General features: G+C 41.9%; 1 protein-coding gene across 1 annotated transcript in view; it reads right to left on the bottom strand.

The window, feature by feature from the left end:
• Positions 1-19344: 19344 nt before the first annotated feature.
• Positions 19345-20450, bottom strand: part of RAB29 (RAB29, member RAS oncogene family) — a 32649-nt gene continuing 31543 nt past the window's right edge. The window contains exon 5 of the mRNA XM_075850711.1: positions 19345-19836. Within this exon, the coding sequence (XP_075706826.1) occupies positions 19722-19836 (115 nt within the window). The 3' untranslated portion in view covers positions 19345-19721. The remainder of the gene's footprint in view (positions 19837-20450) is intronic.

Below are 20450 nucleotides of genomic sequence, written 5' to 3' on the forward strand. Positions count from 1 at the left end.
GGACAATTCACTGAATGTGACTAAAGAGTAAAATTTTTGATACTTTATTAGTATCTCGCTAAAATCAGGGGTACAATCACCACCGTGACAAAAGCCCAACGTACTCAATTAAAATAGAGCAACTCATTCACTGATCCAATTGAGAACCCTATTGGATGAATGTACTCATATGATGCATAGGGTTAAAGCATTTAACCATTGGTGTTACAGCGACTCATTCCCAAAGGCACTGGAGCAACCAGGAAATCTTCCTGAGCACACAGTACCTGGATAAGGATGTCACCTACGCTAAATACCCCTTCTCACAATTGACCCTACGCATTTCTATATAATTATTTCATCAGAGGTCTGTTCACTATTAAGCTGGCTACTACGCCAGCAATATTAAATTGTGTAAATATGTTTGATTCTAAAGACACACACAGAAGCGTGCTCACATTGATATCAGCGGCACGTTTCTCTAAGGACTCTGAATATATATAACTTAAACTCTGCTCCCCTTGGCTGAGGTCAATCCTCCTTGCCGGCCAATCACCAATGAATGCGCCGAGAAGACCAGAAGATCGCATCCACTCCAGCCCTTCCCATCTAGGGGGAGGAGTAACCAATCACTATGGGAATAGGAGACGCTGGCCAGCTCCAGACTGCGTCCTGTCAACCTCCAATATTACATGCATACTGATCCAGCACTATAAAAGGTGGAATAAGAAAAGCATTTTGTTAAGCAATAGCACTGAGTAACCAAAGTAGTTAAACACTAATGGAACCCTAGTATTAATAAGGGAAAATAAAAGGTAGTCTAGGTATTACAAAAAGGCAGCATATATGGACATATATAGGTGTAGATTTAAATAAAACATGTATAATTCATCTGTTCATTTAACCCATCCGGTTGCATACATTTCATCCCATAGATCCACTGGGCTTCCTTTCTCAGGATCGAATTGTCCCAATCTCCACCTCTTTTTGGTGGGCGCATCAATTTAATCGCCTGGAAATGTAGACATTCTACTCTCCCTTGATGTTTCTCATGTATATGTTTAAATACAGGGTATCCCTTTCATTTGTCACATTCCCTACATGCTCCCAAATACGGCAACGAAATTGCCGAATGGTCTTACCCACATAATTAAGTGGGCATGGACACGTGATCAGATACACAACCCCCGTGGTTCTACAATTTACAAAATCCTGAATATCATATTCGGTTTGGGTGGTAGCACTTCGAAATCTCTTCCCAGTTTGGATAAAGCTACAAGCTCTGCAACTCCCACATCTGTATGTGCCCGGAACCTTCCGATCCAGCCATGTTCCCTTTAGTGGTATAGGGTCAAAACAGCTATGCATCACTCTGTCCCTTATATTCTTTCCTCTTTGGAATGTGACGGAAGGGTTGTTAGTGGTTCTATCTGCTGTATCTATGTCTGAACTGAGGATGCGCCAATATCTTGTAAGGATTTTCATCACCTCTGGTTGTTTGGAGTCAAAAGTGCCTATCAGCCTCGTGAGGTTATATTCTTTTCTCTCTCGTGGGATCAAAAGATTTGTTGTCTCTGAATCTCTGGCTATCTCATAAGCCCTCTTCACTACCTTTTTGGGGAAACCTCTTTCCCTTAATCTATTCTCAAGATCCTGAGATTGCAATTCAAAATCTTCTAGGGAGCTACAATTATGACGAACCCTCTTGAACTGACCCCTATGGATTCTTCGTTTGAGAGGATAAGGGTGGCAACTATCTCATTGTAGGAAACCATTCGTGGCTGTCTCTTTATGATACACTTTAGTTCGAATAGTGACTTTCCTTATTTTCATAATCTTCAGATCTAGAAATGATTGCGAATGATCACTAATTGCACTAGTGAACCTCAGTCCCAGGTCATTATTGTTTAAGGCTGACACAAAGGAATCGAACTCCTGGATAGACGAATTCCAGAGTATCTAATCAATGTATCAATGTATCTAATCCAAAGATTCACTGTTGATGTCCATTTCGAGAATTGGTCTCCGAAGACCACAGTTTCCTTCCACAAGCCGAAGTGCAGGTTGGCATAAGTTGGGGCTGCTGGACTCCACATTGCCGTACCAAGCTGCTGATGGAAAATGAGGTCTTCGAAGACAAACATGCTCCTTTCCAGCACAAAACGTAATAACCACAAAACAAAGTCATTGTGAGCCATATATTGGGTACCTCGTGATCTGAGGAAATAGCCCACTGTTTGGCAGGCAAGCCCATGCGGTATCAAGGAGTACAACGCCTCTACATCCAAGCTTGCCCGCATGGTGCCTCGCTCCAGTGAGATACCATCAATCTGCTAAAGGGGCTCTGTCACCAGATTCTCAAATTCCTATCTCCTATTGCATGTGATCGGCTCTACAATGTAGATAACAGTAACGTTTTTGTTTTTTTTAAAAACGTTCATTTTTGGCTAAGTTATGAGCTATTTTATATATATGCAAATGAGCTTTGAAATGGACAACTGGGCGTGTTTTTTTTCGTATGTCCAACTGGGCGTGTATTGTGTTTTTAACTGGGCGTGTTTACTTGTTTTACTAACTGGGCGTTGTGAATAGAAGTGTATGATGCTGACGAATCAGTGACCAGTCAGCATCATGCACTCCTCTCCATTCATTTACACAGCAGCATCACGTTCTTACTAGAACACGATCTGCAGCAGCCACATACACAGACATTAACGTTAATCAAGTGTCCTGATAATGAATACACATGACCTCCAGCCTGGACGTCATGTGTATTCAGAATCCTGACACTTCTGAATCTTTTCTGTGAGATTCCAGCAAGCCACGCGTAATCTCACGGGATTACGAGGTAAACGAGATTTCATTTCCCTTGCTGGAAATCTCACAGAAAAGATTCAGAAGTGTCAGGATTCTGAATACACATGACGTCCAGGCTGGAGGTCATGTGTATTCATTATCAGGACACTTGTGTATGTGGCTGTACATCGTTCTAGTAAGAACGTGATGCTGCTGTGTAAATGAATGGAGAGGAGTGCATGATGCTGACTGGTCACTGATTGGTCAGCATCATACACTTCTATTCACAACGCCCAGTTAGTAAAACAAGTAAACACGCCCAGTTAAAAACACAATACACACCCAGCTGGACATACGAAAAAAAAACACGCCCAGTTGTCCATTTAAAACCTCATTTGCATATATATAAAATAGCTCATAACTTGGCCAAAAATGAACGTTTAAAAAAAAAAACAAAACACGTTACTGTTATCTACATTGCAGCGCCGATCACATGCAATAGGCGATAGGGATTTGAGAATCTGGTGACAGAGCCTCTTTAAGTATGTCCATCGTTTAACGGACGTAGCATGCCAAGCTGAGACCGAATGGACGCAGGACTACATCTATATATGTGCTCAAATTTTGGGTCAAATGGTTTATACCGGATACGATAGGCCTACCACACAAGGGGGGATAGCCCTTGTGAATTTTCGGTAGGCTGCAAAAGCATGCCATTGTTTGAAATTGTGGAAAGAGAAACTAGAACTGATGAGTACTTTATTTTTTGCATCCTGGAGGATGTCAAGAAGCACTATCCTAAATCTTGACATCCTGTGGTGGGAAATGGTTAATATAGAAACGCGTAGGGTCAATTGTGAAAAGGGGTATTTAGCGTAGGTGACAGCATTACCGATATCCTTATCCTGGTACTGGTGTGCTCAAGAAGATTTCCTGGTTGCTCCACTGCCTTTGGGAATGATTCACTATAACACCAATGGTTAAACGCTTTAACCCCATGCATCATATGAGTACATTCATCCAAAAGGGTTCGCAATTAGATCAGTGAATGAGTTACTATTTTTTTATTTTAATTGAGCACGTTGGGCTTTTGTCATGGTGGTGCTTGTACCCCTGATTTTAGTGAGATACTAATAAAGAATCAAAAATTTTACTCTTTAGTCACAATCAGTGAATTGTCCATTTATATAATTTTGTGGGAGTACAAGTGATATCATTAAATACAGTGAACTATATAAAACAATATTTTCTACAGCTTATGTACAGGGAATGGCTGCCTTTGTGCTTTCTGATCTAAGCACGGAGGGGTGGATAAGCGAAGCAAAAAGTGTTTTCTCTGAATGTGAATTATTACAGACCACACAAGGTGCATCCCTCAAATCTATGTTTAAAAACCTCACAAGATTGCATAAAGACTACACCAGGAGCTGGTGGGAAATTCAAAGTCTTGAGAACTATCTAAAAAATAAAATAGTGCAGAGGGGTTTGAGAATCCCAATTGCGCCAGTCTCTGGATTGAAAACAGCAGCCATCAAGGAGTGGTGGGAGCAGGAGATCACAGGGAGCTCATTGAGGCTGATGCAAGTTCTCGTTGAGGAGGAAAAAAAAAAATCAGTTTAAGCACACTAGTGGGGATTTGAAAAAAGAAATTGAGATAGTGAAGACCCTAGTAGATTCTCCGGGGTTTGATAAGAAGGATAAGGCTTTAGATAATCTCTGGAGGGGTTTACAAATCATATAAAGGAGCGCAAACACTTCCAATTCCAGAGAGATCTGCATTAATTTAGGGAAAAAAAGGCTTACGACTTTGTCACTGAACAACAGCAGCCACAACAGAGTAAGGGGCTAAGGGAATCTGATCCCTCTACATCAGAAAGTGAAACCACTGATTCTGAGAGGGTAGGCCCTCCGTTTTGGGCTACTGGTGGGAGACAAAGATATAGGGGGGGGGGGGGTGCCAGAGGCAGAAATAGAGGCCGTGGCAGGGCCTCTACAAGCAGTGGTAGTACTTTTTTATCCAACAACCCCTGATCTCCCGCTACATGTTGAGGGGACAGAAGGATTTGTAAAAAGAAGAGGGAAGGACAAACTGCAAATCATTAATTTATCTGAACACAATTTAGAGGCAGCAGAGATTATGCTATTGGAGAAGGGTCTTTCATTTGTCCCTACAGTTAGATTTGATTCATTTATCTGGGTGAAGGATCTCCACCTTTTTGCTGGGAAATTAAAATGGATAAAGTTTTTTAAGCATCACAACAAAAGTAAGTGTCAAGAAATGGGTCTAGAGGAGTCTGATTTGGAAGGCTTAGGGTATGTTCACACGAGGGCGTCCGTTACGGCTGAAATTACGGGGATGTTTCAGCCTGAAAACATCCCCGTAATTTCAGCCGTACCGGCATGTGCAGGCGCTTGAACGCCGCGCCCATTACGGGCGTAATTAGCGCTGCTATTCATTGGAGTCAGTGAATAACGGCTCTAATTACGGTCAAAGAAGTGACAGGTCACTTCGTTTGACGCGGGCGTCTATTTACGCGCCGTCTTTTGACAGCGGCGCGTAAATATACGCCTCGTGTGAACAGACAAACGTCTGCCCATTGCTTTCAATGGGCAGATGTTTGTCAGCGCTATTGAGGCGCTATTTTCGGGCGTAATTCGGGGCAAAAACGCCCGAATTACGTCCGTAAATAGGCCGTGTGAACATACCCTTAGATGTTTTGGAGGAGCTGTGGGAAGAATCAAATAGAACTCCAGGGCAAGGCCCATTTACTAGCTTAAAGAGGCTCTGTCACCACATTATAAGTGGCCTATATTGCACATAATGTGACAGGCGCTGTAATGTAGATTACAGCAGTGTTTTTTATTTAGAAAAACGATCATTTTTGACAGCGTTATGACCTATATTAGTTTTATGCTAATGGTTTCTCAATGGACAATTGGGCGTGTTTTACTTTTTGACCAAGTGGGCGTTGTGGAGAGAAGTGTATGACGTTGACTGTTAAAGGGGGTGGGGTAATAGCGGGATTCACTGGTTAGTGTCACCCACTCTTACTACCTCCTTTATAATCAGGGTCACTAGGGTTATGCCTAGTTCCCCTACCTTTTCCTTATACTAAGACCGTATAGTAAATAAAGGTAATATTTATTAACATACAGTAATCACTCATATATAAAATACAGTAACTAATCACAGTACAGTATAAACACGGTATCACAATCCTAATTATACCGCCACCCGCTTACCTAAACATACATAGAAGTTACGTTACAACACACATAAGTTACTTGCAATTCTCACACACTCACTATCTCTGTCCTACTCCCTCTTAATATAACTTTCCCTATACACTAAGGGTTAATACGGGATAAGGAGGAACAAGGGGAATGGGTTTCTGTGTACCTGGGAATGTGCAGGTCAAGGGTCACTGCAGGGTACTTAGGGCAGCAAGGGCTCACAGGGACTTCAAGGGTTCAGCAAAGGGTTAACTTCAGGGACTCAGGGAGAGCAAGGGTTAACTTCAGGGACGCAAGGCTTACAGTACTCGGAGAGAGCAAGGGTTAACTTCAGGGACAGCAGAGGCACCAAGGGTAACTCAGGGAAGCAAGGGTTAACTTAGGGACAGTACTCAGGGAGAGTAGGGATAGTACTCAGGGAGAGCAATGGTTAACTTACTCAGGGACAGCAAGGGTTAACTTCAGAGACAGCAGGGGCACCAAGGGTTACTCAGGGAAGCAAGGGTTACAGTACTCAAGGAGAGCAAAGGTTAACTTCAGGTACAGTACTCAGGGAGAGCAGGAGGAGACAGGGAGAGAGAGGGTTAGGTGTAGCTATTGCTACACTTGATACTTTGCGTGTCGTTAGTGGAGCAGAAGTAGGAGAGTAGCAGGAGCCGTCGATGGAGGAGAGGCAGGACAGGAGAGGTGAGCTTGTTCGTGGTGGTGTGGGAGGAAGGCAGGTCCCAGCTGGTCCTTGAAAAAATAGCCTTTTGACATTTTCTTGAAAATATGAGAAATTGCTTCTAAAGTTCTAAGCCTTGTAACGTCCTAGAAAAATAAAAGAATGTTCAAAAAACGACGCAAACATAAAGTAGACATATGGGAAATATAAACTAGTAAGTATTTTGTGTGGTATTACTATCTGCTTTACAAGTAAATACATTTACATTTAGAAAAATGCTAATTTTTGCTAATTTTCTCTAAATCTTGGCGTTTCTTACAAATAAATATTGAATTTAACGACAACATTTTTTCAGTATCATAAAGTACAACATGTCACGAGAAAACAATCTCAGAATCGCTTAGATAGGCAAAAGCATTCTGGAGTTATTACCACATAAAGTGACACGTCAGATTTGCAAAAATGGGGCTGGTCCTGAAGGCCAAAATAGGCTTAGACACTAAGGGGTTAAAATAGATTGTTTTTCTAAATAAAAAGCATTACTGTCACCTACATTATAGCGCCGATCTTATATAGGAGATAGGGCACTTATAATGTATTGACAGAGCCTCTTTAAGATCTCCCATTTATCATTAGTCTATGTCACGAATTGCTGCCCTCATCCTGTGCAGTGTTTACCTCCCTTTGTAATTCCACCCACAAGGTTTCAACCTCCTAACAATCTTCACTCACTATTGCCTCTTTCACGCTCGCCTACATATCACTTCTCACATACAGACATACACCACCGCGTTCCCTATTTGCCCTGTCTTTTTGAAACAATGTAAGACCCTGTAGATTTACAGCACAGTCATGAGAAGAGTCTAGCAAACTTTTAGTAACACCAACTATATCAACATTTTCCTTCAGTACCAAGGCCTCAAGCTCCCAATTTTGCTTGCTAGACTTCTGCCACTTGTGAACATACACTTTAACTTACATTTCAAATAGTCACGTTCGGTATCATAAATGTGATTATTAGACATTTAGGCATTTTTACTTTCAATGCGGTTTTGTAACAAAAAGATCTCCTTATCCTGTTGCCTAGTCCTCTCCCCACAGTCTATTTCTCACCCACCAATATAGTCTGACCCCTCTCTAACCTAACTACTCCTTTGTTTTCTACATTTACCTCCCTCCTCAGCACTAGTATAAATACTCCGCCACCCCAGCTAGAATTCTCTCCTCCAGCACAGCAGGCCCCCTTCCATTTAGGTGCAAATCACCTGCAGAATACAGTTTGTACCCCAATGAAAAGTCAGCCCAGTACTCTGGGAACCCAATGTCTTCTCCCCTACACCAAGACTTAAGCCATGCATTTAACTTCGAGTTCCCGCTGTCTTTCCTGTGATGCGCATGGCACGGGCAGTATTCCAGAGAATACTACCTTGGGGGTCCTTCCATTCAGCTTGTAGCCTAGTTCTTTAAAATCATTCTTTGTAATATATCTTATCAGAGTAACAAGCCTCTTTCTACTCTCATCGGATTTAATAATAATAAGGGCATATATCTTCCATACTATCCTAATTACAAACAATTCGTCCTTTATACGGGCCTCTCTGGAGGGAATTTCCACGTTAATTCAGCACCTCATCAACATAGAGAGATACCCATACTTTCAGAGAAGGGGAGACAATCAGTATGGCAATCATCGACAAACAATTTTCAGAAAATAAGGCCCTTTCTCACCTAGTTTACCTCTGAGTAACCGGTATTCTTCATTGGGGAAAATAAATTATAGAATTAATCCTCAACATCTTTCCCATCAGCAGATGGGAAATCATAGACAAAAATTCCCTCGGGGAGGCTGCCCACAAAGAGAAGAACCCCCTTTAAAAGAAAACTGTACCAAGTGTACCATGTGACCGTAACCAGGAAGTGCCGGCTTCACGGCACAGAAAATTAATTTAACAAGCATGCTGTATGGCAACGGTCGCCCGTGGGCCCCCCAGGCTTAGGGGCCCGGTCGCAACTGCGACCCCTATAGCTATGCCACTGCTTGGCGTGCCACATGCTTTAATTACATGCTTGCTTGTAACGTGCATCTTGTATTATTAAAATGTCCTTTATTTGCGCTGTTGGTGTGGCGCCACTCTATCTCAGCTTTACCTTGAAAACTATAGGCCTAGTGGAGAGATTCGGATGAGTTTTTCCTGTCGACAGTGGAATTGCAGAGCCCAGCTGTTTGTCATCTGAAACAGTGCTGAGCATCGCATTTTGCCATATATTTATTTTTACAAGATCAGGTCTGTCATCAACCATTATAGCACTAAATGTTTTGAAATTTACACCCCCGAAAAAAACAAAAAAAAAGGGGATCGTAAGTTTTAAGGGAGGTTCAATTTCCGGCAATACCGGACAACAAAAGAGCCCGGTATGGGATAAAAAAAATTATAAAAAAGGTGTGTGAGAGCATCACTGGGTACACACGCCACTTTAAAATTCACAAGAGAAAAGATTTGAAAATAGATTCCCCACACTGGCCCCATTCCTAGGTATTAGTACAAAAACATATTTCGGACAAGATACACCGCTTACCTGGCCAGAGATATGACCTATACGTGGACAATTTATTAATAGTAGCCCCCTCCTTTAGTCCCATTCCTCAAGATCCAGTGACCTGTGGCACAAATAGGAGGAAGAAAGCAATGCAGTCTGCAATGAAAATCTATTCCATGTTAAATATAAGGACAAATAGGACATGCTTTTTTTGTCTACGATACATAATAGCACAGACTCTCTGCAGTACGTGAATCCAGCACCCCAACCACAAAGCCTGCCTCCTGGACTACAACCACTTCATTAGTGGGGTGGATCTATTCGATCAAGTGATGAAACCATATAGTGTCAGGTGCAAAAGCAAAAAATGTCAGAAGAGGCTTGTAGTCCACCACACCCAAATTGCATTTTATAAGGCATTTGTAGTGTCCAGGTATGCAGGCAATCTTGACACCTTCCTCCAATTCTATGAGAAAGTTATCAAGGCCGTAATCTCTGGAGATCCAGGAGGGGAGGGTACTTCATCGGGGGTAATATCTGTTGCATTATCTCTGGCTAGCATTTTTCTACAGAAATGCCCCCCACCAAGAAAAAAAACAAGACACCGTAAAAAATAAATCGGGTGCGTGCAAAAAGTGGGATCCGAAAAGACACCATCCACTAATGGGATACATGCCCGACAAAACCAAGCCTGTGCATCAAAGACTGCTTCAAAATTTACTATACCTCATTAGATTTAGGGTATATTCATACAGTGCTGTTTTGCTGCATTTTTCTCCCGTGCGGCCAAAAACAACATCGAAAAACCACAAGCTTTTTTTACTGTGATTTTCAATGGTTCTCAAGTTAACATGGAAAACCCGGCAAATTGAGATAAAAACTTATGCGGTTTTCGGCCACGTGACAAAATCAAACAGTGTGAATACACCCCTAAATTAGTTTTTATTTATCCACCCCCTTTCTTCATATTGCCCATTATAAATTAATAATTTTTTTTATTTGTCCATTTTCTGCCCACTGACTAAAATTTTGATAACCCCCAAACCAAATTTCAAAAACTCACTATACTCCTAGAGGGGTGTCGTTTTACAATTAGTCACAATTGGCGTGGGTTTTTGTGCAACTTATTCATAATGCTTCTAGTTCAGCTGCCAATATTTTGTGGATAAGTGATCCTTTACTATCTATATAGATGGCGTTGGACACCGGTTCTTTATATGTTCTGCAGGTAACCAGTCGTTTTGTGCAAATTTCAGTTTCTACTTCGCAGGGCACGCACCTTTAAGGTGTGCCAGCATCACTTGGCACATCGTTTCCTCATATAGGGACTGTTTGAGCTATAGTGAAGTTGTACAACCAGTCCCTTAAAAAAATGTTTTCATGATATACATCTGTAGCTGTTCTTCCATTCTATGAACATGCTCAATACTCTTTTCCTCCATTTTTCAAATATATTGCTTTTTACTTCAATGCGCTATTTTTGGTTTTTAATTTTCCCACTCTAACTTGCTTGCTTTGTTGATTTAGGGTTGAGACACTGGTGTCATCAGGCAGAGGAGGAGGACGACGGTCTAGGCTCCTGCTTGCAGTGACTGGCGTGGACCCATGTCAGTTTTCCTTCACCTGGACACGGTAGGGCCTGTCAAACCTTGGCTCGAGGCTTTTCCTCACGTGTCTTGAGGAAGACCTGATCTCCTGGTTGTGTGTTTACCGTCTGTGGAGTTAGAGTCTGGAATGGAAGAAAATACACCTTAATGCACTTGTAAATGTTTTTGTAAGGCCCTGACTTACTGGGTAAGGTCCCCATCCATTGCCTGTAACTGCTGAGGTAAGTACAAGCTTATCTTTGGGACACTTCCAAACAAAGTTTCATATGGGCTAAGGCTCAACAAAGCAAGGGGCACACTCCAGGGCTTCCTTGTTTCTTCCATTTTTTTTTGTATCCTCAACTTCAGGGTACCATTCATTCTTTCTACTCTACCACTTCTCTGGAGGTGGTAGGAAGCGTGGAAAGCCTGTTCTATCCTCCACTGATCCCATGATCTCCTTTATAATTTCTCCAGTGAAATGGGTTCCCCTGTCACCCTCTATGGTCTCAGGGACCCCTTATCTACACACAACTTCACTGAGAACTTTCTTGGCTGCGTTCTTTGCAATAGGGTGATACTGGACAGGCTTCAGGCCAGCCTGAGAACAGTTCTACATATTCACACACACTTACCTTCAGTAGTTGTATGTAAGCGATCTGCAGTTGCTGGAACGAGTAAGCTGGCCGGGGTGCACATTTTTTATAGGTACCTTTGCTGTTTTTCCTATGTTATGCCATGTGCATATCATGCAGGCTGCTACAAACCTAGTGGCAGCATTATTGAAGGCAAGGGCAAGCCAATTTGCTGATACCTGGCTGCACATACTCTCTTTGGAGAGGTGCGTACACCCTTGCGCCAGGTGTATCATTATTGGGTATAGAGACCTGGGAAGACATAACTTAGTCCCTATAGCCCAGAGGCCATCCTCTTTCAGGGCAGCCCCTTTCTCTTGCCATTGGTGCTTCTCCACCTTGTCTGGTGGCCCTTCAACACCTGTAGGTCAACTCAAGACACCGGCAGGTGGGTGAATGTGCTAACCCCTCCCTTCACTGTCCAGGGGCAGTATTGCAGCCGCTTTGGCAGCCTCATCATCCCTTCTGTTGCCTACTGCCTCAGGCGTGGTCTCCTTGGCTTGCACCTTTGTTATGGCTACTAATTATCTGGGTTCTAACAGGGACTGTAAGGGTATGTTCACACGATGAGAGGCATTTACGTGTGAAAAGACAGACTGTTTACAGCTGCCTCGTTTCACACGTAAATGCTCCTCCTCGTAATTTACGAGGCGTCTGAGACGCTCGTAAATCTTGAGCTGTGCTTCTTTGAGTTCAATGAAGAACAGCTCAAATTACGTGGCAAAGAAGTGCCCTGCACTTCTTTGCCGAGGCAGTCCATTTACACGTCGTCGTTTGACAGCTGTCAAACGACGACGCGTAAATTACAGGTCGTCTGCACAGTACGTCGGCAAACCCAGTCAAATGAATGGGCAGATGTTTGCCGACGTATTGTAGCCCTATTTTCAGACGTAAAACGAGGCATAATACGCCTCGTTTACGTCTGAAAATAGGTCGTGTGAACCCAGCCTCATACTTTGGCTACTGCTCTTGCCTTCTTAATTGGCTTACCCGATGATCCAACAAAGTTTCTACTATGCCAGATGGGCCCATAATTGTGGATGATGCCAAAAGCGTACCTAGAATCAGTGTAAATGTTGGCCATATTAACTTTTGCCAGGTTAGAAGCCTCAGAGAGTGTCTCCAGCTCTGCTTCTTGGGCAGAACAAGGTGAGTAGTCCCTGGATGATTACCCAGTGCATCGTGACTACCGCGTATCCAGTCTCGTAGGTGCCTTCCAGGTGGAATCTGGAACCATCTCCAAAAAGCTCAAAATCTGGGTTTCTTATTGGTGTCTCATATACATTTTGTAGACCTCCTAACTTTAAGTTCATTAAGTCGACACAATTGGGATGTGTCTTATTGGGATATAACTGATCAGTCTTGCCACTACTCCCCTCTTTTGGAACTGGCAGAAGTAATGTAGCAGGGTTCAAAACTGAACATCTCTGTATAGTGATGTTGGGTGGACTGAGCAAGTCAACCTCATACTTGGTGAGGCGGGCTGAAAACAGGAGTTTGGTCTGGACCCGGTACAGGATAGCGTTGAACCTATGAAGGACCATGAGTATTTGTGGGTGGTCCAATACAAAATCTGTTGCTTTCTGGACTAAGTCTGAGGCCGCTGCTACGGCTCGTACACAGGAAGGCGCACCTCGATTATCGCATCCAGTCTCACAGATAGGTTAGCATTGGGTCTGTTTGCCTCCATGATTTTGCGTGAGGACACCACATGTGTGGCCCCCATTTTCACGGCAAACCATGTAGAAGGGAAGTTCATAATTGGGCAGTCCTAAAGCAGGAGCTTCTTGCAGTAACAGGACTAGTTAGGGAAACCAGGAGAGCCTCATTCGGCAATTGTAATGGCTTGTGGTGTAGACAGTCCGGGTATGTTCACACACAGTGTTTTCAGGGTATTTTGGGGCGTTTACGCCTAGAAAAATGGAAGATGAATGCCTACAATTATCTGCCCATTTAAATCAACTGGAAAAACAGCATTTAGTTCATACGGGGCGTCTTTTTACGTCGCAGTTTTAAAAAACGGAGCGTAGAAGCTCCGTAAAAAGTAGTAGCATGTCACTTCTTGAGGCTTTTTGGGAGCCGATTTTCCATTGAACACTATGAAAAACACTTCAAAAGAAGCTCCAAATTAAAAGCTTCAAAAAACGCCTGAAAATCAGAGGCTGTTTTCTGTGAAAACAGCTCCGTATTTTCAGAAATTTTTGAGTTTGCGTGTGAACATACCCTCATACAGGTGCTGTAGGAAGCTGGACGCCCCTGGTATCCTCTCCCTATTGTATCACACCAGCCCCAGAAAAAGTAATCTGGGACAGGAGTGTCTTGTATTGCTACCACTTATCTGGGGACAAATGTTTGGCCCCCTGGGATATGCAATGGCTTAGAAAAGTAACTCTCCGGACAAAGTAAAGGTGTACCTCTGTCACTTTCAAGCACCTCAGGTACACCAAACCTCTACACCATTTCATTAAGAAATTGGTGGTTACCACGGCATATGCAGTTTTGTATTCTCCATCTGATTGATCAATCTACAAAACACTCAAGATATGCATTAGGAATTGGGTCTGTACATACGTTTTCAAGACCCTATGTCTCACCCTATATAAATTTTTTGCAATCATGGGGACAGAAATTTTATTTGCATGTTCTATCTGTATTTTAATTCTCTTTCTTCCATACTTTTGAACCCAGCAGAAGTTTTGTAGCTGGGTTCAAGACACTACAACGTTAGATTAGGACATGTTAAAATGCAAGGAGGGAGACATCATACTTAGTGAGTGTAGTCTAGCACCACCACTGGTGAAGACAGCTCACCCCTGGCACAGCATTTCCAGCAGTTCACATTTGTAATCTTTCATGCAGAAAAAATACTTGGTCTGAGCTTGTTGTAGTCTTTCACGATCAGCGTGTCAGATGTGATCATGGTTGAGACAATATCAATAATGTTGTTCTTCAGTCACGAGCGAGCACCTCTCAGTAGTGGAAAGAATCAATTACTGTTCGAATTTCTTCTAACACGTACCCTAATCAGCTGCCTCTTGCCTTTCACCCCCACAACCTTTCCAGACCCATTCTTGTAGAACTATGAGACCCAGCAAGACAAAACACTGAAAGAAACAAAGACGGCAGAATTTATCATTCTAATAGCCAACTTTATTTTTTACACACTTTATCTACCAAACTATTTGAACTGTTCGTTATTTTACACAAAATGTTCTCAATCTGGATCAAAACATCTAACATCAAACAGTATGGCTGGTTAGGAGTGGAGAACATGCAGTATAGATCTAAAAATCAATCGTATACTGCGGCCACTTGGTCTCCAAAGCAATACCTGCTCAATTTGTAAGCTTTGCTATTCTTGCTTTGTTTTCTCGCTTTTTGTTTTCCTAACATTGGGAATAGCTCTCCCACATTTGGCAGTCCATTCTCATTTGCACCAGTCTGCTTGTCAGACTAGTCTTTGACACACTGTATACAGGTCTAGTCACTGCCTAGCTGTATTAGTCTTCATCATCACTTGTACAGTCACTCTTCTGGTCAAAATCTATGCCTGTATACACATACTATTCATATCAACTTCCTTGTATTCACCTTGTTCAAGATTCATTGACACTCTTCCATAGCTCTGCCTTTCATTCTTGTTCCATGAAAGTTTTCCATCTTGAACTATGTAAACAACCGCCTTTTGACATTCTGTTACAACCTTCTACCAACTCCTTTCCTTCTGAACTGGCAACTACAACAACTGCCAGATGTCCACCGTCCTCTCTACCCTTTGAGTTCTTCTCAGTACTAGTTCCCAGAACTTGGCATACTTTTTATAGTCTTTTTCAGTCTCTCTAAAACAAGGTGGTAAGATATCTTTACTGGCCACTATATCAACCGCTAGGGGACCAGAATCCCCCAGACGGTGTTTACTGTACTACCAGTTCCTAGAAACTGGAATTAATGTCACCTTGCCAGTCCTTTCTCTAGTCTAACAGGATATCCTTTTTTCTGCTCTTTAGTAATCTTTATCAACAAAACAGTACAAACAAAGAAACAACCTCCAAAAAAGACAAAAAGCAGACACACAGTTAAGGGTTACAAGAGACAGATTCTGATCACAGTGCTTCAGATTCATACTGTTCCGCAGGCTGGAGTCTATGGGACTCCGCTTAAAGGGAGTGTGTCGCTAGAATTTTTTTTTTAGTTAAAACAGACATTGACATTGTTCTAATTTTTTAAATTTTTTCACAAGTCAGGAAATATTATAAATTAGATTCAAATTTATAACATTTCCATGTGCTCGTCACTAGAGGGAGCAATTACCAAAATTGCAGAATTGCAACGTGGTAAAGCAACCACATTGCTTTATGCTGCAAAATTGGAGAAGACACACTCACTCTAGTGTGCTCAATTAATCCCCCTCCTTTATCCTGGCTAGTGCCAGGAGAAAGGAGGGGGTTGAATGCTCAAACCTCCTACACTGTGTGCCGCCATTTATTGAGCGAATGCACAGTGTAGGAGGCTTACATACAGTGGTAATCACACAGTAAAACACGAACAAATACAACTTACCTGCTCCTGCCGACGCCGCCGCTCCCAGTCCTTGCTTCTGAACACATGTCCGGAAGCCGCAACCGGAAGTAGTCATCTTGCAGTCTCATGTGCGAAAAATGTGTCCTATAAATGACACATTTTGTGGGCCATCTAAATGCTACTTCATGAGAAAATTTACAGTGGGGCTATCTCCACCACCCAGTGTCAACAGGGTGTGAACCTTAGAATTTCTGCCCCCCCCCCCCCCAAAAAAAAAAAAAAGAAGAATATTTTTTTTTTTTTTTAAACATGCGGACCTATGTATTCCAGTGTATGGTATATGTGGACTAAATGTAAAGCCCAAATGCAACAAGAACAAAGCTTCAGGCTGTGTTCACACGTCCAGGATTTGCCTATAGCAAATCCGGATGTGAATTTCACAAAGAATCGCTCGCAGAAATCCAAGCCTGAGACTTTGATTTCTGCCGCGGATGTGCTGGTGGATCTGCCACATTGTGATTGAATGGGGCTAATCCACGGCTTTTCATATTCTTATTCTCGGAGAGACAAGATTTCGCACTGATTTTTTTTTTTTTCCCTCCGGGCCTGTGACTGGGGGTATAAAATACCCCATTCACTTGCATCAGAATCCACCTCTACAGTCTCATCAAATCCTGAACATGTGGACATAGCCTTACAGCGGTTACACCAATATTAACCCCTTAGTGACCACTAATACGCCTTTTTACGTGATTCACTAATGGGCTTTAGGCTAGGCTGACGCCTTTTCACGTCAGCCTAGTCTAAGTCCTGCACGGGTCTCCCGTGCAGGCAGGAGCCGGGGCTCTGCTGTCTGATGACAGCTGAGCTCCTGCTCCAACGCCCGCGATCGAAGTTTACTTCGATCGCGGCCGTTTAACCCCCCGTTAAATGCCGCCGTCAATAGCGACCGCGGCATTTAACTTTGTTTACAGAGGGAGTGCGCTCCCTCTCTCACCCATCGGCGGCCCGCGAATGAAATCGCGGGTCTCCGATGGGGTGTCATGGCAGCCGGGGGCCTGATAAAAGCCCCCAGGTCTGCCCTGGACATATTCCTGTTAGGACGCGCCGGAGGCACGTCCTAACAGATTGCCTGTCAGATTTACACTGACAGGCAATAATGCTCTGGTATACGAAGTATACCAGAGCATTATAGCAGCGATCGGAATATCGCACAGTAAAGTCCCCTAGTGGGACTAATGAAATAAGTCATCAAAGTGAAATAAATATTATTAATAAAAAGTACAGTAAAAAAATAAATAAAACCATTTTTTTCCATAAAAAGTGGTTTTATTTAGTAAGTGTAAAAAAAAAAAAAAAAGTACACATATGTGGTATCGCCGCGACCGTAATGACTCCATTAATAAAGTTAATATGTAATTTAAACCGCAAAGTGAACACCGTAAAAAAAAAACGCAAAAAACCATGGCGAAATTGCAATTTTTTTCCATTGCCCCCCAAAAAAGTCATAATAAAAATGAATCAATAAGTCCCACGCACCCCAAAACAGTACCATTCAAAACTACGTCTCGTCCCGCAGAAAGCAAGCCCAAAAAATCACTACATTGATGTAAAAATAAAAAAATTACGGCTCTTGGAAAGCGACGATGCAAAAGCAAATAATTTTAGTTCAAAAGTGTTTTTATTGTGCAAAAGTCGTAAAACATAAAAAAACCTCTACACATGTGGTATCGCCGTAATCGTACCGACCCATAGAATAAAGGTAACATGTTATTTACGCCGCACAGTGAACGGCATCAATTTAAAAACGCATAGAACAATGGCGGAATTTCAGTTTTTTTTTATAATCCCCCCCCCAAAAAGGTTAATAAAAGTTAATATAAAAATTATATGTACCCAAAAATGGTGCCATTAAAAAGCACAACTAATCCCGCAAAAAACAAGTCCTCATACAGCTATGTAGACGAAAAAATTAAAAAGTTATAGCTCTTTGAATGCGACTATAGAAAAACGAATAAAATAGCTTGGTCATTAGGGCCTAAAATAGGCTGGTCACTAAGGGGTTAATGATCAGAGAACCAAGTGCTTCTGCACAGAGAACACTGTAAGAAGTGCTCTACTTCCATTTTTGTATAGAATATAAAAAATATGAAATTGACACGGTTCATAAATTGCTAGTTTAAAGAGGTGCTTCTAGTGCAATACAAGTTGTTTCCCAGAAATACACTACTGATTCAAGTCACCAGGGTCAAAGAACAAGAGAAAACACTTGATAAAAAAGACAAAAAAAACTATTTTCATAAAATAAAGGGGTAAGAGCATGCTATACAAAAAAGCCAATTTTGCAGTTCTTTAACAAAATAGATCCTTCACAAGAGGGCAGCAAAGACATCTCCTCAGGTCACTTCTCAAACATTAGACATCTACATTTTCAGGATTCCAGGGCGCTAGCACACAGATTATATAAATTTAGTGTTCACGTGCTGTGGTACAGTATTTTTATTTTTTTTTAACTCTGCAGCAATTTACCAACACCAATATTGTAAATAGCAAGTTGCTTTTATTTTTTCTGTATTCACCTGGGTGATATCGGTATGCAATCGTAAAACAGTTTTGTTGACCTCTAAGTTGAGTTCTTGCTCATCTTCGACACACACGAATAGATATAGCCAGCCTTCGTAGGGGGGGAAAAAAATAATTAAAACTCCTACCTACGCAGATTTTTCTAGGTAATTTACATCACTTTATATTTCAGCCCAATTTTTTCCTGTAAATTGAGCTAATTTGTATCAAGAATGGTTCCCTCTTAGAACAAAAATATATGTATCCACCTCATTGCAGAAGAGCTCAAGATTATAGAGAGAAAAAAAAAAGTCAACATAATTCAAAGTCAATAGTACAGAGTAAAATTTATTATTTGCAAAGGTTATACAGCTGTAGTTTAAAAAAAAACAAAAAAAAAACAAACATACTAGTACCCAAGACATGCCTTTATGTCAGGAGATTCATGATTTAGAGCGAAGTTTGCATTATATACACAGCAATAGTACATAGTTCTTCTAAAATAAAAACCAAAAAGATTGGATTCTAAGGCTGGGTTCACACGAGCACATTACGTCCATAATGGACGGAACGTATTTCAGCCGCAAGTCCCGGACCGAACACAGTGCAGGGAGCCGGGCTCCTAGCATCATAGTTATGTACGATGCTAGGAGTCCCTGCCTCTACGTGGAACTACTGTCCCGTACTGAAAACATGATTACAGTACGGGACAGTTGTCCTGCAGCGAGGCAGGGACTCCTAGCATTTTACATAACTAGGATGCTAGGAGCCCGGCTCCCTGCAGTGTGTTCGGTCCGGGATTAGCGGCCGAAATACGTTCCGTCCATTACGGACGTAATGTGCTCGTGTGAATCCAGCCTTAGAACTACAACTAAACTAGCAATATACACACAAAATATATACATACTAAGTAACAGTCTAAATGGTTCCGAAACACAAACACTTGTTCATTCTGCATGTATACATTTTATTTTTTTATTTTTTATTTTTAACGTTGAAAGGGCAAAGTACAAAAAGAGTATGAAAATAAAACTAGATTCAAACAGTAAGAAAATAAATTATACAAATCTAGGAATTAATGCACGAGCCTTCATGCTTCTAACGGGATTTTCCGAGGCACAATGACTTGGAGAACAAGGTTTGATCTAAATAGCAAAGGTCTTCTTGTAGTAGGAATATTACCCAGTACAGACCTGAGCAGTCATGTCAGCAGCAGCCTGATCCAGGCACAGAAATGTCATTAATGTTGATGTATTCCCCCTGTGGTGGGACAGAGGAATGTCCAGATTCTCTGGTCTCCATCATCCTCTCAATGAGCACTCTGCAACATGTACAAGATATACAAAAAAAAAAAGTTTTAATAAGAAGCGCTAGCTAATGAACTGTATAATTAGTAAAAAGTGCACCCCTTAGGCCCTGTTCACACAGTTTGACGCAGAAACCGCGGCAAAAAATGGTCAAAAACACCTCCCATTGATTTCAATGGGAGGCGGAGGCGTTTTTCCCGCAAGCGGTAAAACCGGCTCGCGGGAAGGGACGACTTATCTTCGGGCGTTTACGTCTCTGACCTCCAATTGACATCAATGGGAGGCAGAGAAAGCATTTTTCGCTACGTTTTTTGCCCGCGGCGCTCGATGGCAAACTGCGTCCAGACCGAATTTTGAGGCAATTTTCTGCCTGCAAAAAAACACTGAACAGGGGCTTATAAATACAATAGACTCCAAACTATGAGTCTGCTGTATTATTATTTAGGCTCAATTAAATTGTGCAATATTTTTGTTAAATACCTTAACTCCTTAATGACCGGGCATGTTTGTACCTTAAATGACCAAGCCAGATGTGTCAAATCTGGTATGTCTGACTTTATCAGAGAATAACTCTGTGAAAGTTTTGAATATCCAAGTAATTCTGACATTGTTTTTTCGTCACATGTTG

This window comes from Rhinoderma darwinii, chromosome 2 (assembly GCF_050947455.1).
Source record: "Rhinoderma darwinii isolate aRhiDar2 chromosome 2, aRhiDar2.hap1, whole genome shotgun sequence".
Lineage (NCBI taxonomy): Eukaryota > Metazoa > Chordata > Amphibia > Anura > Rhinodermatidae > Rhinoderma > Rhinoderma darwinii.